Raw genomic sequence first — 25,336 nt, 5'->3', positions numbered from 1 at the left:
GCAAGGAGACCATTACAATAGTCTAGCCTACTCTTAATAAAGGCTTGTACAAGTTGTTCTAAGTCTTGAGCTGACATGAGCCCTCTAAGTCTTGTTACATTTTTGAGGTGATAGTAGGCCGATTTTGTTACTGATTTGATGTGACTGTCGAAATGTAAATCAGAATCTAAAATAACCCTAAGATTTCTGGCTTTATTTGAGGTTTTCAGGGACAGTGATTGAAGGTGTTGGATGACTTTAAACTTTTCTTTTTTAGCACCAAAAACAATTATCTCAGTTTTATCTTCATTTAGTTGTAGGAAATGTTGGCACATCCAGTGTTTGACTTGCTCAATGCACTGGCACAGAAGATCTATGGGGTGATAGTCATTTGGTGATAGCGCTACATAGATTTGGGTGTCATCGGCATAGCAATGATGGTCAATGTTATTATTTTGCATGATTTGTCCTAGTGGGAGAATATAGATCAGGGATGTCAAACTCAAATACAGAGTGGGCCAAAATTTAAAACTGAACAAAGCCGCGGGCCAAGGTTGAACAAATTAACCTTTAACGTACTCTACGAGCTATCGTCACGTCCGCTTTTCATCCATTCTAACATCGTTCAGACCCAGTCACAAGATATGTGCGGCTTCTGTACGCACACACGAGTGAATGCAACGCATACTTCATTAACAGCGATACAGGTTACACTGAGGGTGCCAGTATAAAAAACTTTAACACTGTTAGAAATATACGCCACACTGTGAATCCACACCAAACAAGTGTTACGGCTCAGGCTCCTGCCAACGCCGCTCATCCGTCTGTGCGCACCTCGGGACACGCCCACGGGTGCGCACATCCAGGGACGCGCCGCGCGCGTCTCCGCCCTGCTGCAGCCACCAGCTGCAATCACTCGCTGGCAATCTGCACACCTGCGACTGATCAGAGCGAGATCAATAAAGGACCAGTGGACCCAAGGATCGTCGCGGGAACTTAGTTTTTCTCATGGTGTACCGTAAGCCTTATGCGCTCTTACTGTGTTGTTTTTCCCTCCGTGATTCTGACGTCTGTTGCTTTTTCCGCAGTGCCTTCCCGAGTCTTCCCTCCTCGAGATCTCCCGTTGTTTCCCCGGTGTTTTGGACTGCCTTCTTCGTTTCCCAACTCCTCACTCGCCCCTGGACTCTGACGTCTTTCTCTGCCCCACGGACCCTTCGCTGAACTTGGACCCCTTTTGCCTTGCCCTCTTTGGACTTGTCTGCCTTTTCTCATCAACACTTGGTAACACACTTCAGATATCTACACACATAGTCTTACACTACACACACACTCTTGTATTTTAGTCACACACTCTATTTCTATAGTTTAGTTGTAAATGTTTATTATTATATATATTTATTATATATAATAAATTATTGTATATACTGCCCCCTGGTGTCTGAGCCGTCACCTCTCTCAGTAAACACAACAGTAAGTTCCCGCCAAAATTATTAAAGGACCTGACGGCTCAGTTCCTTAGCCCCTCCCCAGTGACTTTAGTTCCGCCCCTGTGAATTTTTTTTTTTTTTTCTGCCTCTTGCCCCATTCACCATGTCTTTTTCTTTTTTTCGCTTCAAACCAGAGGATTTGTCTTGTCCTGCCGAGCAGTCTTGGAAAGGCATGTTCAGTAGCGAGATAAGCAAGGAGGAATTTTCTCGTCGCCTGGACACCCTCCTCCCACCCTTAGAGACTCAGTCAGCAGGAAGCGTCTGGAATCCGCCTTTGGAGGGGGGGAATGGTACCGACAGCCGTGCTGGTGAGGTAGCACAGCTGCGGCCAGCAAGACCGCTACCATCGATCTTTCAGTTTGCCTGGCCGCACCCACCAACCACGCTACCAGCACTTGTCCCCGAGCTAGCGTCCGAGCTAGCACTTGTCCCCGAGCTAGCGTCCGAGCTAGCACCTGTCCCTCGGCTAGCGTCCGAGCTAGCACCTGTCCCTCGGCTAGCGTCCGAGCTAGCACCTGTCCCTCGGCTAGCGTCCGAGCTAGCACCTGTCCCTCGGCTAGCGTCCGAGCTAGCACCTGTCCCTCGGCTAGCGTCCGAGCTAGCACCTGTCCCTCGGCCAGCGTCCGAGCTAGCACCTGTCCCTCGGCCAGCGTCCGAGCTAGCACCTGTCCCTCGGCTAGCGTCCGAGCTAGCACCTGTCCCTCGGCTAGCGTCCGAGCTAGCACCTGTCCCTCGGCTAGCGTCCGAGCTAGCACCTGCCCCTCGGCTAGCGTCCGAGCTAGCACCTGCCCCTCGGCTAGCGTCCGAGCTAGCACCTGCCCCTCGGCTAGCGTCCGAGCTAGCACCTGCCCCTCGGCTAGCGTCCGAGCTAGCACCTGCCCCTCGGCTAGCGTCCGAGCTAGCACCTGCCCCTCGGCTAGCGTCCGAGCTAGCACCTGCCCCTCGGCTAGCGTCCGAGCTAGCACCTGCCCCTCGGCTAGCGTCCGAGCTAGCACCTGCCCCTCGGCTAGCGTCCGAGCTAGCACCTGCCCCTCGGCTAGCGTCCGAGCTAGCACCTGCCCCTCGGCTAGCGTCCGAGCTAGCACCTGCCCCTCGGCTAGCGTCCGAGCTAGCACCAGCCCCTCGGCTAGCGTCCGAGCTAGCACCAGTCCCCAGGCTGGCCCCCACGTCTCCACCAGCTCCCAGGCTGGCCCCCACGTCTCCACCAGCTCCCAGGCTGGCCTTGACCTCAGCACCTCGGCCTGCTCCGCCGACTCCAGCACCTCGGCCTGTTCCGCCGACTTCAGCACCTCGGCCAGCTCCTCAGCTGCCCTCCTCGTCTCCGGCTTTGACGTCCGCTGCTTCCACGCCTTTGACGTCTGCCGCTTCCACGGCGCCGATGACGTCTGCCGCTTCCACGGCGCCGATGACGTCTGCCGCTTCCACGGCGCCGATGACGTCTGCCGCTTCCACGCCGCCGATGACGTCTGCCGCTTCCACGGCGCCGATGACGTCTGCCGCTTCCACGCCGCCGATGACGTCTGCCGCTTCCACGGCGCCGATGACGTCTGCCGCGTCCACGCCGCCGATGACGTCTGCCGCTTCCACGCCGCCGATGACGTCTGCCGCGTCCACGCCGCCGATGAAGTCTGCCGCTTCCACGCCGCCGATGACGTCTTCCTCCACGCCTGCCTCGCCGATGACGTCTTCCTCCACACCGCCGCCGATGTCATATTCTCGTTTCCGGCGAGACGCACCATGGCGCCAATCACGTCCGCCTTCCCGACGGCCAAGATGGTGGCCGTCCCTTGGTCGCCCGCCTCGCCGGCTTCAGCGGCGTTCTTCTCGCCGCCGCCATCAGACTCGTCCTCGGTGGATTCGGGGACACTGGGGCCGGCGACCCACCACCAGTTCTCCCCTCCACCCTCCCTTGTTTCGTGAGTATGTTGGACATCTGGAATCTGTCCATAGGGGGGGGATACTGTTACGGCTCAGGCTCCTGCCAACGCCGCTCATCCGTCTGTGCGCACCTCGGGACACGCCCACGGGTGCGCACATCCAGGGACGCGCCGCGCGCGTCTCCGCCCTGCTGCAGCCACCAGCTGCAATCACTCGCTGGCAATCTGCACACCTGCGACTGATCAGAGCGAGATCAATAAAGGACCAGTGGACCCAAGGATCGTCGCGGGAACTTAGTTTTTCTCATGGTGTACCGTAAGCCTTATGCGCTCTTACTGTGTTGTTTTTCCCTCCGTGATTCTGACGTCTGTTGCTTTTTCCGCAGTGCCTTCCCGAGTCTTCCCTCCTCGAGATCTCCCGTTGTTTCCCCGGTGTTTTGGACTGCCTTCTTTGTTTCCCAACTCCTCACTCGCCCCTGGACTCTGACGTCTTTCTCTGCCCCACGGACCCTTCGCTGAACTTGGACCCCTTTTGCCTTGCCCTCTTTGGACTTGTCTGCCTTTTCTCATCAACACTTGGTAACACACTTCAGATATCTACACACATAGTCTTACACTACACACACACTCTTGTATTTTAGTCACACACTCTATTTCTATAGTTTAGTTGTAAATGTTTATTATTATATATATTTATTATATATAATAAATTATTGTATATACTGCCCCCTGGTGTCTGAGCCGTCACCTCTCTCAGTAAACACAACAACAAGAATGACAAACATATTTCGGGAGAACATCCGCACCGTAACACAACATAAACACAACAGAACAAATACCCAGAATCCTTTGCAGCACTAACTCTTCCGGGAGGCTACAAAATACAACCCCGCTAACACGACCCCCCCCCCCCCCCCCCCCCCCCCCCCCCCCCACACACACACACACACACACACACACACACCTTGTAGCGTCCCGGAAGAGTTAGTGCTGCAAAGGGTTCTGGTTTGGTGTGGATTCACAGTGGGGCGTATATTTCTAACAGTGTTAAAGTTTTTTTATTCAGCTACCCTCAGTGTAACCTGTATCGCTGTTGATGAAGTATGCGTTGCATTCTAATGTGTGTGCGTGCAGAAGCCGCACATGTTAAACCCAGATTCCAAACTAACAAAGGTCTTAACTCATTCTCTTTCTATGCCACATCAATATGGAATGCACTCCCAACAGGTGTATAAGAAAGGGCATCTCTATCTTCTTCAAAACCGCACTAAAAGAACACCTCCAGGCAACTACAACCCTAAACTAACACCCTCCCTTCCACATAATACCTCTTCGGATTGGAAATAATCAAATGTAAACAATCAAATGTAGACACTTTTTCTAATACTTTCTGATCTCTCTCTCTATGTCCACTACTTGCTGTACATATCCTACCAAGTCAGTCCTACACTGTTCCAATGTCCATTTCTCTGATGATGCAATTGTTGATGACTGAAGTGTTGATACCAACCAAACCCAACCCCCCCCCCCCCCCCCCCCCTCCATATCCCACACCCCGGATTGTAAATAATGTAAATAATTCAATGTATATACTCTGATGATTATCTTGTGTGATGACTGTATTATGATGTTAGTATATATTTGATAGTATATATCTGTATCATGAATTAATTTTAAGTGGACCCCGACTTAAACAAGTTGAAAAACCTATTCGGGTGTTACCATTTAGTGGTCAATTGTACGGAATATGTACTTCACTGTGCGATCTACGAATAAAAGTTTCAATCAATCAAAAATAGAGATGTCCGAAATGCGTTAAAATGTAATATCGGAAATTATCGATATCGTTTTTTGTTTTTTTTTTACTTTTTTTATTAAATCAACATAAAAAACACAAGATACACTTACAATTAGTGCACCAACCCAAAAAACCTCCCTCCCCCATTTACACTCATTCACACAACAGGGTTGTTTTTTTCTGTTATTGATATTCTGGTTCCTACATTATATATATATATATATATATATATATATATATATAGGTATATTATATATATATATATATATATATATATATATAATATATATATATATATATATATATATATATAATATATATATATATTATATATATATATATATAATATATATATATATATATATATATATATATATATATATATATATATATATATATATATATATATTAGGATGATAGTATATAATATATCTGATAGTATATATCTGTATCATGAATCAATTTAAGTGGACCCCGACTTAAACAAGTTGAAAAACGTATTAGGGTGTTACCATTTAGTGGTCAATTGTACGGAATATGTACTTCACTGTGCAACCTACTAATAAAAGTCTCAATCAATCAATCAATCAATACAGTCTGCAAGGGATACAGTTCGTAAGCACACATTATTGTGCTGGTCCACTAATAGTACTAACCTTTAACAGTTAATTTTACAAATTTTCTTTAATTACTAGTTTCTATGTTACTGTTTTTATATTGTTTTACTTTCTTTTTTATTCAAGAAAATGTTTTTAATTTGTTTATCTTATTTTATTTTATTATTATTATTTTTTTAAAGTATCAATCAATCAATCAATGTTTATTTATATAGCCCTAAATCACAAGTGTCTCAAAGGGCTGCACAAGCCACAACGACATCAAAGTACCTTATCTTCACCATACCTGGTTGTCCAAATTAGGCATAATAATGTGTTAATTCCACTACTGTATATATCGGTATCGGTTGATATTGGTATCGGTAATTAAAGAGTTGGACAATATTGGAATATCGGCAAAAGCCATTATCGGACATCCCTAATCAAAAACAATGTTGCCCTCACCGGCCTGGGAACGCGAGTGCCTGCCACCGCGCATGCGCACGGCTTGGCATTTTGAAGTTTCTCCTCCGGGGTGTTTGAACAGGAAGGCGGACATGTTGGCCAGCCTGTGGGAGAAAATCGGGCATCGTCTGCTGTCCCCCCCCTCACCGATAACACCTCAAAATACAATCCACGTCCAACTCTTACGAGACGGATCTTAAGGAAAACGCCGTTTTGACGTGGAGGCAGCTGACAGTCGACGACACCGCAGGAAGGAGCTGCAGCGGAACCGTTAACCGCCGCAGAGACTTTGGTGTTCGACTGAAATTTGGAAGAAGCAGAAGTTTTTTTTTTGTTTTGTTTTTTTTGTTTTTTTCCGACTCCACTTCTTCTTTTGAGCTGTCAGATTAGTTTGTCGCTCTCCATGCAAGTACCTGGCACATAAACGGGAACAGGCCCGGACTAACTGACGCAAAGCGTGCCTACAAAGTGAGATGTTTTAAAATCGCCCTTTTTTTTTTTTGTTCGGATGCAGCATTTTATCAACGTTTGTTATTCTTCTCCTCCCGCGGAGGCTGACAAGTCTGTGGCGGCATTGATCCTTCTTGCAACTCCAGCCACGTTGGGAAGTATCTTTCACTAAAAAGAACAAAAAAATGTGGCTTTTGTACATCCAGCGGAACCTCCAACGTTTTATCGTGTGCGAACCGACCAGGAGAACGATGTGTTTTCTTTAAACTGACTCGGAAAAGTTGACACGAAGAAAAAAAAAAAGAAAAAAAAAGGACATTCGGCTAGCTAGCTAGCTAGCTACCCGTTGGCTTGCTAACGCTAGCTAGCCTCGCTGGTGGCGAGCTTCTTGTTTTTTTTTTTGTTTTTTTTTGTGTGTGTATCTGTTCCCAAAAAAAGACATAATCTGGACTTCGTTCAAAGGCGAAGATGTCTTCCAGGGAGAGCATGGAGGCCCGATTTGAGAAGATCGATGCAATGTTGCAGGATCCCAAGTCGGAAATAAACACGGATTGTCTTCTGGTAAGTTTGGAGTTTGTTAGCCTGCTAAGTGGCTAACCTGTTAGCCTAACTCAGAGCCTCAAATCTTTTCCCAACGAGTAACACAATAATGTCTTAGAGGAACATTTGTTTCTGGATATTTTATTTCGCCATGTTCGAAACTAATATGTACATTCCCGTTAATCACATTGAACACGGCAACACTTCTGATTCAATCAATATTGATGTGTTGTCAAAAAAAAGCCTCTGCTATGTAAATACATATGTTTGGATTGCCTATGGGGGAGGAAGAACAAATCACCAGCTATCACCGCTACTAACTGATAACGCTCTGTGATGTCATTGCAACGCTTAGTGGCTCGTCGAGATGTGCTTTGCTATTTTGCACGCTTTATTTGAGGTGTTTCTCCTGGCGAGCTTGTTTGTAACCTTGCAGGCAAGCATCGCTGCACCTGTTGAGTTGGCCTTTTTTTTTTTTTTTTGACCGCTTCCTGTCTCTAAAACGAGATCAAAACAAAGCGATCACGTCAGAAATCATGTTTGCAGGCGTAAAACACCCCAAAAAGTGCATGCTTGCAGATGACAGTCAAGTATCCCCCACACGTGTACAAACACGCAATAGCGTAATAAGTGACAGTGTCATCGTCCCCTTCGGAGTTATGCCCTTATTTGGAAACGTGAGTATTGCTTTTCTGATTGATTGATTGATTGAAACTTTTATTAGTAGATTGCACAGTACAGTAGGGCTGGGCGATATTGCCTTTTTTTAATATCGCAATATTTTAAGGCCACATCGCGATACACGATATATATCTCGATATTTTGCCTTAGCCTTGAATGAACACTTGATGCATATAATCACAGCAGTATGATGATTCTATGTGTCTACATTAAAACATTCTTCTTCATACTGCATTAATATATGCTACTTTTAAAGGCCTACTGAAATGCGATTTTCTTATTTAAACGGGGATAGCAGGTCCATTCTATGTGTCATACTTGATCATTTCGCGATATTGCCATATTTTTGCTGAAAGGATTTAGTAGAGAACATTGACGATAAAGTTCGCAACTTTTGGTCGCTGATAAAAAAAGCCTTGCCTCTACCGGAAGTAGCAGACGATATGCGCGTGACGTCACAGGTTGTGGAGCTCCTCACATCTGCACATTGTTTACAATCATGGCCACTAGCAGCGAGAGCGATTCGGACCGAGAAAGCGACGATTTCCCCATTAATTTGAGCGAGGATGAAAGATTCGTCGATGAGGAAAGTGAGAGTGAAGGACTAGAGGGCAGTGGGAGCGATTTAAAAGTTAAAGTTAAAGTACCAATGATTGTCACACACACACTAGGTGTGGCGAAATTATTCTCTGCATTTGACCCATCACCCTTGATCACCCCCTGGGAGGTGAGGGGAGCAGTGGGCAGCAGCGGTGGCTGCGCCCGGGAATCATTTTGGTGATTTAACCCCCAATTCCAACCCTTGATGCTAGCAGGGAAGATGCTGTGAGAGGCGGGTGGGACCTGATATTCAGCTGGGAATGACTAAAACAGTAAACAAACACAATTTATACTCTATTAGCCACAACACAACCAGGCTTATATTTAATATGCCACAAATGAATCCCGCATAACAAACACCTCCCCCCTCCCGTCCATATAACCCGCCAATACAACTCAAACACCTGCACAACACACTCAATCCCACAGCGCAAAGTACCGTTCACCTCCCCAAAGTTCATACAGTACATATATTTCCCCAAAGTCCCCAAAGTTACGTACGTGACATGCACATAGCGGCACGCACGTACGGGCAAGCGATCAAATGTTTGGAAGCCGCAGATGCATGCGTACTCACGGTACCGCGTCTGCGCACCCAACTCAAAGTGCTCCTGGTAAGAGTCTCTGTTGTCCCAGTTCTCTACAGGCCAATGGTAAAGCTTGACTGTCCCAAAATGTCCTCTACTATCTGTGACGTCACGTGCCGGCGTCATCATACCGAGACATTTTCAGCAGGATATTTCGCGCAAAATTTAAAATTGCACTTTACTAAGGTAACCCGGCCGTATTGGCATGTGTTGCAATGTTAAGATTTTATCATTGATATATAAACTATCAGACTGCGTGGTCGGTAGTAGTGGGTTTCAGAAGGCCTTTAAGCTTTCATGCAGAGAAGGAAATCACAACTAAAAAAATCACTATTTTTTTCCATACGGTGTTGATCTGGAAATGTTTGCCTCGGCATTTTGATGGTGTGGACGTGTGGCACAGAACGATGTTGACGTGCGGAGTAAGCACTGTTCATTCTCTAGCAGGTGACTTTTCAAATGATGCTACATATTAGCAGTGTAGCCGAGTGTCCTGGGTTCGCCTATACAATGTACTTATCTAATGAAATAATAAACGGGAGACATTAGAGCAGGTTCGGTAGCCACCGCTGCTTTAATGTCAACATCACACACCTCCTTCCACAACCACACACACCCTACGTCACAGCCCTACGGCAACAACTCTGGAGGGACAAAACTCCTCCTCCTTACCTAAAACACTCCGGATAACATGGGACACCCTGAACTGTTTGTTACAGCAGTAATGCTACTTTTTATAGCAACGCTTTTGCTCCACACTTGACAAATTACGGTTGTCTGTTCGACATCTTCCCACTTGAAGCCAAACCTCCGCCAGACGGAATTTGGGTATCAATCCGATACCAAGTCGTTACAGGATCATACATTGGTCATATTCAAAGTCCTTATGTGTCCAGGAATAAACATAATATAAATTTTAAAAAAAACGAAAGAAGATGTTGTGATGCCAAAAGATATGGACGTAATCATAGTAGTATCGACTAGATACATTACTGTATTTGGTACAGTAGATGTCAGGTGTAGATCCACCAATGGCGTTTGTTTACATTTTGGCGCTGGTGAGCCACAGTGTGTAGTGAAGCATGTTTAGCTATTCCTTGTCCTGCATGGATGATACTTGTAAGAAACTTACTTTATTTGTCGCCATGGAGGCGAGGATTAGTGATTTAGAAGTAGCTAATACACTGCCGACCGGGGCTGGACTTTTAAGAGGCGGCATAGTACCGAATATGATTCATTAGAATCGCGGTACTATACTAATACCGGTATACCTACTCAGTGGCCTAGTGGTTAGAGTGTCCGCCCTGAGATCGGTAGGTTGTGGGTTCAAACCCCGGCCGAGTCATACCAAAGACTATAAAAATGGGACCCATCGCCTCCCTGCTTGACACTCATCAAGGGTTGGATTTGGGGGTTAAATCACCAAAAATTATTCCCGGGCGTGGTCACCGCTGCTGCTCACTGCTCCCCTCACCTCCCAGGGGGTGATCAAAGGTGATGGGTCAAATGCAGAGAATCATTTCGCCACACCTAGTGTGTGTGACAATCATTGGTACTTTAACTTTAACTTTTAACCGTACAACCCTAAAAGGTACACAATTAGAGATGTCCGATAATATCGGCCTGCCGATATTATCGGACATGCTTTAAAATATAATATCGGAAATTATCGGTATCGTTTTTTTATTATCGGTATCGTTTTTTTTTTTAAAATATTTTTTATTTAATCAACAAAAAACACAAGATACACTTACAATTAGTGCACCAACCCAAAAAACCTCCCTCCCCCATTTACACTCATTCACACAAAAAGGTTGTTTCTTTCTGTTATTAATATTCTGGTTCCTACATTATATATCAATATATATCAATACAGTCTGCAAGGGATACAGTCCGTAAGCACACGATTGTGCGTGCTGCTGGTCCACTAATAGTACTAACCTTTAACAGTAAATTTTTACTAATTTTCATTAATTACTAGTTTCTCTGTACCTGTTTTTATATTGTTTTACTTTTTTATTCAAGAAAATGTTTTTAATTTATTTATCTTATTTTTTTTATTTTTTTTTAAAAAGGACCTTATCTTCACCATACCTGGTTGTCCAAATTAGGCATAATAATGTGTTAATTCCACGACTGTATATATCAGTATCGGTTGATATCGGTATCGGTTGATATCAGTATCGGTAATTAAGGGTTTGGGGAATATCGGATATCGGCAAAAAGCCATTATCGGACATCCCTATACAATACAATTATGTGTTTTTTCCTAATTATTTTGGTTAGCTTGTTATGGCTACATGACAGGAGCCACAGCTCTTCTATGCTCTTGCAAGCTGTAGACCAATTCTGAATTAAATACTTCAAAAAGCTAGCATTATTACATTATTATCAGGTGTTGTTTTCACCCTACGTGTTAGTCAAGCAGAATTAGGTTAAAAAACTTCAGCACACAGTCATATGAAACGTCCGTGATAAATGGTACAAGTTTTGGTACAAATGTGACTAAACTTGTTCATGCAAGATGTTATTTTGTCACTTATTGTTCTAAATTCAACAATGTCAGTTTTATTGTTTCAAACTATCATTTGTATTGATACAGCATCTCACAAATGGGAGTCCTGTGTACACCACTCACATTTCATCAACTCATTTATGTTAATGGTGATACAATAGTAAAGAAGTCTGTGCATATAATGTATTAAAACATAAGTGAGCCATATCCAAATTGTGTCGTTAGTAGGGGATGTGCCAATCGATCAGCCACCAATTAGTATCGGCCAGTTTTCTCGAATAGCCGAATAATGCCCTTTAATGTCGCTTACAAACGCTGATTCCTTTGGCTGGTATTATATTTAATTTTAGTCCCTTGGCTGACTAGCTAGCAGCTAATTGTTTATCTCCATAAACAGTGTGGAGCATATCCCCTAAATTAATAAGCACCTCCATGGTGGCAAATTTACTGCATTTCTTAGTAATCTTAAGTATCATTATCACTTGAAGACGAGACTAAACATTACACACCAAGAGCAAGTAAGAGCAGGCATGCTAATAGTTAAGCTAGCTAGAAACAAAATAAGAAAAAAGTGCTTAGTAAAGTTTAAGAAGTGTAGATGGAACCACGTTACAGCAGAGAGTAAGCAGATATTGACAGTAAATTAACAAGTAGATTAATAAGAGTCTAAAGCAGGGTTGTCCAAATTACGGCCTGGGGGCCATTTAGAGCACAATAGTTAGCACTCTAATATTAGCGTGATAGCTTATTTGGCAAACATCTCAGTGGCAAATATTTTGTTACGTGACGAATGCTACCTGTTAGTAAGCTAGCTTTTACACCAGAGTCCTATTTTGATACTTGATGTATGCTGACGGTATTATGCTAGCATTTTTAACAATTTTTTCAGGTATACACGGCAGACTAATATATTTTGGTATACACGGCGGACTAATATATTTTGGTACTTGACACATGTTACAGTTAGTATTTTAGCATGTAACATTAGCATGCAAGCTAATTTAGCAGGTATACACATCAGTGTCATATATTTTGGTATTTCAAACATGCTAATTGTGATCATGCTGGTTTTAGGATGTAAGCGTAGAGCTGTTGGCATGCTAGTTGTTTTTATTTGCTCATTTTGTTCGTATTTTTTATTTGATGCTATCTGGCCAGCATGCTAGCTGTTAGCATTTCAGTTCAGCTTTGGTTCTTCAATATTCACACACAATTTTTACCGGAAATGCACTTTCTAGTTTCTTGAAAAAAAAGTATATATTGTACTGGTTTTTAAGAGGAAAACTACCATAATGGCCACCACATCCTTTGATTTGTCAGTCTGTGCCCCCCATTGAAAAAAATTTGGTCACCCCTGTTCTTGAGAGAGGATACAACAACAGCTGTTGGTGTATCAGCATTGTCACATGCAATACACAACATGTAAGAAGATCGGACCAAACCATGTATTGGTGGTGTCGATAGCAAGAATATTATCAGTATATGATCAATACTAGAGTGACTATATACATATTTAAATTTTCACACAATCATTTTTTGTTGTTTTTGTTAATGTGTACAAACTCAGGAAATAGTTAACTGGACACAGGAGGACTTGAGGGCAAAAACGAAATGACTAAAATGAGTAGTAGTTTGCTTTTGTTTAGGATAGGCTCTAGCCTCCCTTGATCCCAATAGGGACAAGCAGTAGAAAATGGATGGATTTATATTTATTGTGTACTAGTTAGGGGTGTAACGGTACACAAAAATTTCGGTTTGGTACGTACCTCGGTTTAGAGGTCACGGTTCGGTTAATTTTCGGTACAGTAAGAAAACAACAAAATATAAATTTTTTGGTTATTTATTTACCAAATTTGTAAACAATGGCTTTATCCTTTTAACATTGGGAACACTATAATAATTCTGCCCACGTTAATCAACATTAAACTGCCTCAAGTTGTTGCTCAGATTAAATAAAATGACAACTTTTCTTCTATATATAAAAAGTGCAACATTAAACAGTTTCAAGTCAACTCATCATGCTTAATTTATTACAGCATTTGGGAAGCCTGTAGTTGATTTTTATTATGTAAACGTTATGTTTTTATTAACATGTGATAGCAGGGACCCTGCCATTCAAAACTAGGCTGCTACATTACTAATGATTACACACACACACACACACACACACACACACACACACACACACACACACACACACACACACACACACACACACACACACACACACACACCGCCAAATGAGCTAACACACACACACACCGCAAAATGAGCTAACGTTACGCTAAAAGCTAATTAGCCTTCACCTCTAGCCAGGACTGCGAGCGAGCTGAGCTGCAGTTTGTTTCTAGAACGTCAACGGGCTCATAGTGATGTTACTAGTAGTTGACTGGGAGGTGTTTATTTTAATTTGGGGAGAGTCCGATGCCTTATGCTCACCTAATAAACACCTCTCTGCTAACCCCACCAGAAGCACTGACTCCATGCGCTCTGAATACGCACTACTGATTGGCTGTTACCGCTCTGAATACGCACTGCTGATTGGCTGTTACCTCTATGGTTGTAACCAATCAGATGGTTGTGTGGGCGGGTCAATGTTGGGTGCTGTGTAGGTAACAGAAGCAGAAAGCAGAGCAGCTTGTTAAGACTTTAGCTTAGGCGGCTACTTCATATGTTCGTGTGGAAACACTTTCGGTACACCTTCGAACCGAACCGGAACCCCCGTACCGAAACGGTTCAATACAAATACATGTACCGTTACACCCCTAGTACTCGTGACTTTGTTTTGATAAAACAATTGTATGTGATAAAAGAGAATGAGGAAATAGTTTAAATATTGTGCTGATATTGTTAAACTGTCACCATAAATACATTGACAAATATACAGCAATTAATTATAGGTAATTTTGTGGTATTTTCAAGTCCAATGACAAATCCATGTGATTGGTATAGATATTGGCCGATCTCACATATTGATTATCGAAATCGGTCCAATAAAACCATGATCGGAACATCCCTGATCCTTTAATGTGAATATTTAGTGTGAGCATTGTTATCTAGCACTGCCTTAATCCTCTTTGGCATGGAATTGAGGATGTCTGCATAGGTTGTTACTTGAGTCATTTTCCACTCCTCCATGCGTGTTGCAGATGGTGGATGTTCTCCACTTTCCTTCCTTCTGCTTGGGAATGCCACACAGGTGCTCAATTGGGGTCATTGTGAAGGCGACATACTTGACCACTCCATCACCTTCACCCTCTGGATGTGTGTTTAGGCTGCTGTTTAGCAACCGTTTCGCTGAGGGAGAGGCACATGCTCTGCTATACAGTGTGTCACAGTATTTGTTAGGACTCCTGCTTCCATCGGTGAACCTCAGCATCTCAGTGTTGGTAGCACTCCCGCAATAAGGGACACGACCAGCACCATGCTTGACTGTAGGAAAGGCCGCTATCAATCCATCCATTTTAAAAAGTCATAAATTTTACTTTTTGAAACCGATACCGATAGTTTCCGATATTACATTTTAAAGCATTTATTGGCCGATAATATCGGCAGTCAGATATTATCGGACATCTCTAATTTTGATGCTATCTATAAATGGTAATAGATAGATCGATAGTACTTTATTGATTCCTTCAGGAGAGTTCCCTCAGGAAAATTAAAATTCCAGCAGCAGTGTACAAAATTGAAATAGCACATGTTGATGACACATTCTAGCTGTCTCCTGCAAATCTGACCACGACACAGCAAACAAACGTGTGTCCTCAATGCACTGTCACATCCTCGCTAGTGGCTGATGTCCGTTCACAGTTAAAAGCCAATTCTAAGTTAGCAATCCTCGCCTGCATCGTGGCAAATAAACTACATTTCATACATGTATTATTATCACTGGAGGACGAGGAATAGCTAAACATGCTGCACTACACATTGTAGGAGGATATACTAACCGCAAGCGAGAGCTCTTGAATGTAAACAGCAATTAGTTTATCGATACAAGTATCGACAGTAACGATACTAGGTATAATATTAGCTTATGGTCGATACTACAGTGGTTAGATTGATATTTTTTAATATCAAAATATATTTTTGCAGATTTTGGTATTGTTTACAAACTCAGGAAATAAGTCATTGGACACAGGTGTACTTGAAGGGCAAAAACCAAAGAATATAAATTAGAGCTAACAGTAGGAAATAATTTAGATATCTAATTGATATTGTCCAACCACCGTCCTGTGTTTTTGTATGTTTTATAATTGTGATAAAAACGAATCATTAAATGATCTTGAACATTTGAAGTGTCAGTACCATATTAAAATAAAAAGTAACCATGTATAAACAGTACATTTTGTATTAACAAAATAATAGACCTTGAAATTATGCAACATTTAACTGCATCCGTCAGCAGCCAAATTAGGAGTCTTTTTTAACTCGTTTTGAAATGATATATATTTTGTAATATATATGTTATCGCAGGAGGCTGCAATACATATTGCGCTATAGATTTTAGGCAATATCGCCAATCCCAGTAACACTAATTATTCAATTATGTCCAAATTTAGTATTGCGAGCAGATTTACTGAATATAAATGCTTGCTGGAATATGCTCACTTTTTTAGATCATACACGGCTCTTGTAGTACATTGTTCAAGTGTTCCGGCTAATAATGTGTTTATGATTCATTGGAATGAATTCTTATGCAATCTCCTGAGTGTTATCACACGACCACTGACTGTGATTTGATGAATGGGCCTATTTAAGCTAATAGTGCCCAGTAAAAGGGACGCCCGCCCTGGCGTATGAGTGCATAGGCTACTGCAGTTGGCGGCCCCACTTGGTCTGTGTGACCTCCCATCCTGTTGCAGACAGAGCCAATTCCACTCACCTAAAAATGCCTACACTCGTGCGTTTTTAATGGCCCCAAAAGCTGCAGGGACTGCTCCTGCTGGCAGCCTCGCACACACAAGCTTGTTGTTGTTCCCTTCTTTTTTTCCACCACCCTCGCCGCAATCTCCCTTGCCTTGATCGATGAATGGAGGCCTTTTCCCCATACACCCTCCCTCCCTCTCTTCTCTTGCCACAGCGCAACTCCACCCACCGTTTAATAAAATTCCATCCTAATCAAATAACTTCTTGTCTTTTGTCCCCCCCCAGAGCTCTGGTGTGTCCCTAAGCTCATTCTGCTGGAGAGAGTTGAGACAAGGCAGGCAGTTCTGAAGTAGCAGGGTGTGTGTGTCGCTCTAGCCGTAATCCAAAATTTTCTAAAGGCAGCGAAACCGGACATTAGGATCATGAATCAGCCGACCTAATAGGTTCCTTCAGAATGCTCAATGCGGACGCTTGAGCCCGCCACACTTCTTTACCTTGACTCTTGCTCTCTTTCTTTGTGGGACGATTAGGATTTTCTTCTCGTTGTCAACTGGGCGCTCAGCTTACCAAGGCCTGTATTGCAACCTTGTCAGCCGTTATCTTTCAACCTTCCAGTCCCTTAAATAAATCCTGCTTGGATGGATGGGAGAAGGGCCTTATCTGGATGGGCCGCCCGCCTCTCCTCAATCATGCTCTGGGCAGCCTCCTAAAAAAAGGACAGAATTCCTGACATTGTGATGTGAAAGCTCCCTGACATTAGAGCATCTGATCATTGTCCACTTGTTGCTTTTGCAGACAGCTGATAACTTGCATCACAACAACACAGCTTGTTCCGAGGCTTCATTAAGGGAACATATAAGTCTTGGCTTTTTGTATAAGATTTATAACCTTACCTCTGTTTTTGTAGGCCCCACTTTTTGCACCAGTCGTTTTTCCGATGAAAATTCACGACACAAGTTTTCCCTAGTGTTTGTCTCGCTTATCGTATGGCCAAACTGTGTGCGTAACAAACAAGGGCTGCACATAATGTTTATTTCTTAAAGGGCACCTATTATGTAAAACTAGGGCTGAGCGATATGGCCTTTTTTTAATATCTCGATATTTTTAGGCCATGTCACGATACACGATATATATCTCGATATTTTGCCTTAGCCTTGAATTAACACTTGATGCATATAATCACACCAGTATGATGATTCTATGTGTCTACAATAAAACATTATTGTTCATACTGCATTAATATATGCTCATTTTAAACGTTCATGCAGAGAGGGAAATCACAACTAAGTCAATTGACCAAAACTGTATTTATTAAACAGTTATTAAGCAGTGGCACAAACATTCATGTCATTTCAAAACAAAGTGCAAGATTGTAAGAGACATTTTAAAACAAGCTATTAGTGCACTTTTGTGCATGATGTCACTAAGATGACATATCAAAATAACACTAAATTAAAGTGCACTTTGTACAGAATGCCACTACAATAGTTTAAAACAAATAAAGTGCACTTTTGTGCATGATGTCACACAAGATATTTCAAAAACTGTCAAATAAAAATAAGCTGCATAATAGGAAATCAAATAGTGTATGTCCTTCGCTATGTGGTAGGTTCCTGCGGACGTTAGCTCCTTCTGTTGTTGACTATTTTTTTCATACGGTGTTGATCTTGAAATGGTTGCCTCGGCATTTTGTTGGTGTGGCACCGAATAGAGATGTTGACATGCTGAGTTTCAAGCACTCTTCATTCTCTAGCGGGAGACTTTTCAAATGATGCTACATATTAGCAGTAAAGCTACTTTTTGAAGCAACGCTTTTGCCTCACACTTGACAAATTACGGTTGTCTGTTCGACATATTCCCGCTTGAAGCCAAACCACCGCCAGACAATGGACCCCCTGCTGTTTTTCTTGGGAATTAATTCTTCCTTCATTTGTTATTAGATTTGCACCTTCTTTCTCTCGTATTACCACTCGCACCACAGCTAATGTTACCCATGCCGCTACCTCTCTGCTTCGCGAGGGCGTATATGTATGTGACGTATGTAAGAAGGTGCGCTTGTTTTATGTCTCTGTGAGAAGCAGAGACAACAAAGAGTGATAAAAGCCTGTAGTGTAATGCCCACAGTTAAAAACAACTGCGTGGGAACGTATACTCGAATATCACGATATAGTCATTTTCTATATCGCACAGAGACAAACCCGCGATATATCGAGTATATTTGATATATCACCCAGCCCTATGTAAAACCAACTTTTCTTACCTTTTGGTACTCGTTTTTGTTTATTTGGGATGTGCCCAAAAATCCAGAACATTTTAAATTAAACCATGAAGGATTTTCGGAGATATTTATAAAACAATCTTGCCTTCCTTCATTCTTTCTCCAAAAGAGTCATTTGGAATTAGCCCCAATTGTGACAATTTTCCCAATTGTGAGGTCAGTGTATATTTCCATAGATGGTAAAGCTTTACCCGAAGAGCTTTGCGTGAGTTCCCCACTGTAGTCCGACATTGTAGTCAATAAGTTCCTTATTTTTCTCAATTCTCTTGTTGGGCAAACTGGTTTGTACATCCTCAGCTGTTGCCATTTCTAATAGAAAGTAGCATATACAGTGCATCTGGAATGTATTCACAGCATTTCACTTTTGTCTCATTTTGTTATATTACAGCCTTATTCCAAAATGGAATACATTCATTCTTCGCTTCAACATTGTATAGACAATACCCAATAACGAAAATGTGAAAAGGTCTTTTCTCAAACAATTTGCACATTTATTAAACATATAAAACAAAAAAAATCACATGCACATAAGTATACACAGCCTATTCACAAAACTTTGTTAATGCACCTTTGGCAGCAATTACAGCCTCAAGTCTTGTTTAATACAATGTCACAAGCTTGGTACACTTACCTTTGGGCAGTTTCACCCATTCCTCTTCGCCCATTCTTCTTTGCAGAACACCTCAAGTCCCATCAGGTTGGATGGGAAACTTTAGTTTTCATTCAGGATGTCTGTACATTCTTACATTATATCGTTTTTTCAATTATTGTGCTTTGTTGATAATCTTTTTTCTAGCCATTTCTTATATCCTTTTAGTAACTCTTTCTCTATTAAAAACAACTAGCAACAGAACTAGCATCTATTTCTGGTGTTGTTATAGACTGTACCCGTGTTTAGAGACTCTTTGCTTCTGTCGCACCATGTTCGCGACACAAAACGAGCTGCAGAGTCTGATGTCACACAGCTTTGCGCAGCTGCGAGCCTTGAAAGCGGCCACTGTAGGCTTAAATTTTGAAGATCGCTGTCTGCGGGTTTATCTCGGATACATTAAAGCACGTCCACAGTGCGGACATGCTGCCTCCGCTCCGGACAACTACGCACGTATGGCTTACATCATCACAACATCCGATTTCGCAGCGCTGTTCTGGTGATCAAAGTACGTTTTTTTTCAGCGGCCAAATTTTCGGTGCATCATTAGTCGCTGTGCAAATAATAAACTATATATATTAATTTCTACTGTAACTACCTGCTGCTGTTAATGTGTATGCTAATGTGTTTTTCCCACGGTCTTGAACACATCCTGTTGACGGAGAATGAGGAAGTGTTGTGTGTCGAGGAGTGAAACACTGAGGTGGACGTGTGTGCACGCAAGGAAATACATGTAGGAATTGCGGCTGTTGTTAGCATAAGATTGGCAATAAAAGATAAAAAGACCGTCAGACTCTGTGTCTTGTGGACAGTACAATATGTTTATATATATATATATATATATATATATATATATATATATATATATATATATATATATATATATATATATATTTTCCCTTCCATGTAAAAACCCTAATTTTTAAGATGTGGCAGCTAATATTTGGCGTGGCGCACCACCAAGTTCAAATACATTAAGGGAAAACCGTGAGGGCTTTTAGATAGACAGAACAATATTATTATGTAACATATTTCTTCTGCCAAGAAAGTATATTGTGTGGCTATTTATTGATTATATATATTTTTTTTAAATAATCGTCCAGCCCTAGTGCATCCTCAAAGTATTCACAGCGCTTCACTTTTTCCACATTTGGTTATGTTCCAATCTTATTTCAAAATGGAATAAATTCTACCTCATCTTCATAAATATATATATATATATATATATATATATATATATATATATATATATATATATGTATGTATGTATGTATGTATGTATGTATGTATGTATGTATGTATGTATGTATGTATGTATGTATGTATGTATGTATGTATGTATATATATATATATAGTATATATATAGTATATATAATTTAAAACATCATCATTGGGAAATCAAAGCAATTCTTGTAATATTAATGTACATTTTGCTGTCATATCGCTTTGTCACACTCTAATCCATCATGTAGTTTTTTTATCTGATGGGGGTGTAGACTGATAACGGACAGCTATGAGTCTTTTGATGAAAGTTAATGTAAAATGGCGCTTAAAGAAATTATATATAGACACTAAATCTGTGCCAAAGACTTTGACATTTGGATGGTGTGTAATTCTCCTTAAATCTATTATTTGAATCTTGATGACCAAACTCAAGCAACTGCGGGAGATTGGGTTTCTTTTTGCTGTTGACTCAAATAAGGATTGTTTGTTTTTACGCTCTGAGCGCCACCCTCTTGTATTAGAACTGGTTCTGCACGTACTTCATATAAGTGATTTACATTGGCTTCATGACAGGTTTTTGGTCTTGCTTTCACACGTGTTGCCTTTTTCTTATCTTTTTTTATCCTGACACTTACTTTTTTCAACTTTAATGAACCGATTTAACATGTCAAGCCTGCATGTTGTTGCTATTTAAAGTTATATTATTAGTTATATCTCAAGTTGAGTATGGCAGACTGCATTCGAATAGGTATGCCACTGCATTAGAAAGCTCCACCACCACATCCTTTGCAGTACTGGCATAAAAACGGTCTGCTTGCCTGATTCTGACTTTAGTTGAAAAGTGAAGAAGCATAAGCTTAAAACCCCCCAGAAACCATCAAGTATGGGTTTAATTTGTTTTTTAATGCGAGACATTGTTACATAGCTTGATGTCTCAGAGGACACATCTGATTATGGTATTTTCTGGAATGTAGCAATGTATTGTGAGCAAGTGAGCAAATTAAGTTACACACAGCCATTTGTGAATGACTGGCACAGCTAGTGTGAAAATCACCTCCATGTTAATAGCACCTTTCACAGCAATACAGTATATTGTTTACCTACTGTAGTGAAGGCGTATTACGCGTGCATGCCTTACTAATTAAAATGACTGTATGACATCACTTGGACATGCCAGTGTGAAAGTATTAGCATGGGCTCCAGAACTATGTTGCAATGCAAACAAACAGCTCTGAAATTTAAAAACATAAAACTTGCTTAAACCCCCCAAAAAATGACCAGAATCATTAGTGGTTTAACAGAACATACCGCTATATAATTATTTCACAACTACTAATTATATTCAGTGTTGTTATTGTTTGCCTGAGGAATTAGTCTGGCATTAACGGCTTTCACTCCATGTCTCGTCTACATGCACACACACAAGCACATCTTCCTTCGAGTATCAATAGATTGCTCTGTGCTAAGAGAGCACATACTGTAGGTTCAACCTTTGCTATTTAATATTTTAGTTGCCCAGACAGTAATGTGCTTAAATAAGTTTCGATTGGCAAATGTCGTTTTTTTTAATGGGGAAAGATGTTAATGTCTCTTGCATTCATGTTAGCACTGCTTCTCCAATGTGTACAGCTCCACTAATGGACATTGGAGTGTTACTTTCAAAGGCAAAATTAAAGTATTGCTAGAAACATAATTTTATATGGGACTTTATTGTATTATATGTATAGTACATGCTCCAAAAAGAAAAAAGCATAAAACACCACTAGAATTAGAGATATTACAAGTCAAAGTGATGAAGCTTAGTGTTACGCTCATGACTTGGTGTAACTAAACATTACCCTATAAGATGAAGGCAATTCCATTTTATTGATATTTGAAATGTATTCAATGTTTATAAATGAATATTTAAATATACTAAATGTAAAAAAGGGAATAAATATTCAAAATAAGATCATTAAATGAAATCTAGTTTGGTTACGCCATCATGAGCGCACACAAGGTTGTAAATTTACAATTCTACAAATACTACAATTCTAAATAAGATGTCAAAAGCAAACTGAAATCAAATACACACAGCTTGAAGATTGATCAATACCTATTTAAATTTAGTAATACATAAATATGATGATTAATCAAAATATAAAAGAAATATACCTGAACAGAACGCTCATGATGGTTACACCAAAAAGTAACGCTATGAATCGCGTTTTTCCAAGTTTTTGGGGCATTTTTATGCTATTTCCAAGCATCTCCTTTTTATTATCGTTGATTTTAAATGGTCAAACTAATGCATATTATATATGCATGTCCTAGTAAACAAAAAAAAAGTCATTTATTTTGATTGTTACATTTTGAAGTACATTTGTGCAGGTGGGTGTGAATGTTCCCATTACCAGAGCTGTACACCAATAAAAGAGTAGTGTCACCGGTCCTTGAGTTTACCAATGTGTTATTAATTACTTTTTTTAGAATAATTTTAATTTCAAACGGTGATACTAACCGTAACTATCATTATACTGTTTATGGTTATATCCCTACTATATTGCATTGCATTTCTAAGTGGCTTGCCTAGTCTTAGCAACCTTTGAATTGTATGGATAATTCTTGCAATGCAAGATGTTGTCTGCACTGATAATGCAGCTGTAAGGAAATTATCTATACAGTATGACTACAGCTTTGTACCTTTCACATTTGAACCAATACAGGACCAATTTTAATTGTCTGGGGATTGATACTAGTACTCAACCGTAGCCATTTTCGGTACTTTTGTGTGTTTTCATGTGGTTATAAATGTTATTTGTTTAATAGCAAAATATCATGTTTAGAGTTACCATTTAACAGTGACCTGACGATAATAACTGTACTGTCTGTCCAGTTGTTATATCTTGTATTTTTTTTTACACTTCTTAGTCTCAAATTTTAAGTACTATATGGTAGATTTTGCATGCAGTTGCACATTTAAGATGTTAGATGGCAGTAGGGCTGCACAACTAGTCTAAATCGAATCGACATCGAGGTTTTATTTAGTGTGGTAAATAACTGCAAAAGGTTGAGTTTTTTTTTCTGCAATGCTGACCAGCATTTGAGTGACTGATATGTTCGCCAATCAAAATTGTTGAGCCTTGCGTTTGTTCGTCTCTCGCTTGAAACAGGAAGATAGATGTCTTATTTAACTGAACAGAGTGACTCCTATTTTCACTCATTCACAATCTTTGTCTTGCCGCAAACACACTCACAGTACAGAGAGCCTTGCGACTTGCCAGTGAGAAGTGCAGCAAAGTAACAAATTAGGAGGAAAAACATAAGATTACAAAGCTAAATGTCCTGTTGTGGGAATATTTCAGGTTCAAATCGGATTGGCAATATGAGCCCGTCAACACGAATAGTAATAAACAAAATGACATTGTCCGACCTCATTTTTTTAACTGGGAAAAATATGCACGTTAAGATGTTCAATATTTATTTAGGTTAAATGTTTGCTTGCAAAAATGAGTTCATGTTATATTTTGTTTATTTATTTAGTATAACAAAGTTATTTACTTTCCAATTACAGGTCAATGGCAAACAATTCTACAGTAATGAGAAATACAAGTTATAGCCCTTTAAATGTTTCCTTGCATTTGCATTATGATTATATATATCATGTGGAGTTTGCATGTTCTCCCCGTGACTGCGTGGGTTCCCTACGGGTACTCCGGCTTCCTCCCACTTCCAAAGACATGCACCTGGGGATAAGTTGATTGGCAACACTAAATTGGCCCTAGTGTGTGGATGTGAGTGTGAATGTTGTCTGTCTATCTGTGTTGGCCCTGCGATGAGGTGGCGACTTGTCCAGGGTGTACCCCGCCTTCCGCCCGATTGTAGCTGACTGAGATAGGCTCCAGCGCCCCCCGCGACCCCAAAGGGAATAAGCGGTAGAAAATGGATGGATGGATGATTAAATTACACTATAAACACAGTATAGTTTTTATTGATTATTTATTCAGTTTAAGAGCATAATGTATAGACAAAAGCTCAGAGTCAGTCTGCACAAAGCCAAATATTTTTTAAGTATTCTAACGTGTGGTACCTTGAGACAATAATATGTTGATTGACAGTCTAAAAGTAACATGTCTTCCTTCACTTGTTATTTTTGTAGTTTTCATGTATTAAAATATGAAAATCAAAAATGTAATTGCAATCGCTATTTTGGAGAGAAAAATCGCAATTATGTTTTCCTCAAAATCGTGCAGCCCTAGGTGGCAGTAGTGTATAGATTATGATGTGTTATCGTAGTCTTTGCTAGTTGAATGTGGCAGTCTTTTATTTTGTTGAACCCTACAGGATGTTTGTACTGTATATATTGTGCTTAATACACACTAGCTGTTTGATTGTAATGTGTGTCTTAGTTGTAGTTTTCATGACCAATTTTGGAGGTGTTAAAATCACAGCGTAAAATTGCTAATGCTAATCAGTAGCATTTACAATGGCACATCCAAAGTAAATTAGAATCGAGAGTACATTTGGAAAAGTGAAGCCTTACTTTTGAGTGCTGTCTTTCTCTCCGCCATGCTTTACTTTGTTACCATGGAAAATTGCAACATTACCTAGGAGCAGTCTACTGTGAACACTGTTTGCTCGCTAAGTGATTGAGTTGTAGTTGAGTCTGCAACCAGATGTGATGTTATCTCGTCCAACAAAGCATCAAAATAATATTGTATATTATACTATATTGTTACCATCTTAATTTACGTCAAGTGGTCC

General features: G+C 40.9%; 2 protein-coding genes across 3 annotated transcripts in view; one reads left to right on the top strand and one right to left on the bottom strand.

Moving 5' to 3' along the window:
* The window catches only part of greb1l (GREB1 like retinoic acid receptor coactivator), a 126,295-nt gene extending 119,997 nt beyond the window's left edge, over positions 1-6,298 (bottom strand). Inside the window, exon 1 of the mRNA XM_061979270.2 lies at positions 6,203-6,298. The gene's annotated coding sequence lies outside the window, so the exon portion shown is untranslated. The remainder of the gene's footprint in view (positions 1-6,202) is intronic.
* The window catches only part of rock1 (Rho-associated, coiled-coil containing protein kinase 1), an 83,231-nt gene continuing 64,186 nt past the window's right edge, over positions 6,292-25,336 (top strand). Inside the window, exon 1 of one of the 2 annotated variants that reach the window (XM_061979273.2) lies at positions 6,292-7,213. In XM_061979273.2, the coding sequence (XP_061835257.2) occupies positions 7,121-7,213 (93 nt within the window). In that variant the 5' untranslated portion in view covers positions 6,292-7,120. The remainder of the gene's footprint in view (positions 7,214-25,336) is intronic. The other variant, XM_061979274.2, reaches the window with a different exon arrangement.

Source organism: Nerophis lumbriciformis, linkage group LG19 (assembly GCF_033978685.3).
Source record: "Nerophis lumbriciformis linkage group LG19, RoL_Nlum_v2.1, whole genome shotgun sequence".
NCBI lineage: Eukaryota > Metazoa > Chordata > Actinopteri > Syngnathiformes > Syngnathidae > Nerophis > Nerophis lumbriciformis.
This window is presented reverse-complemented; position numbering and strand designations above follow the sequence as displayed.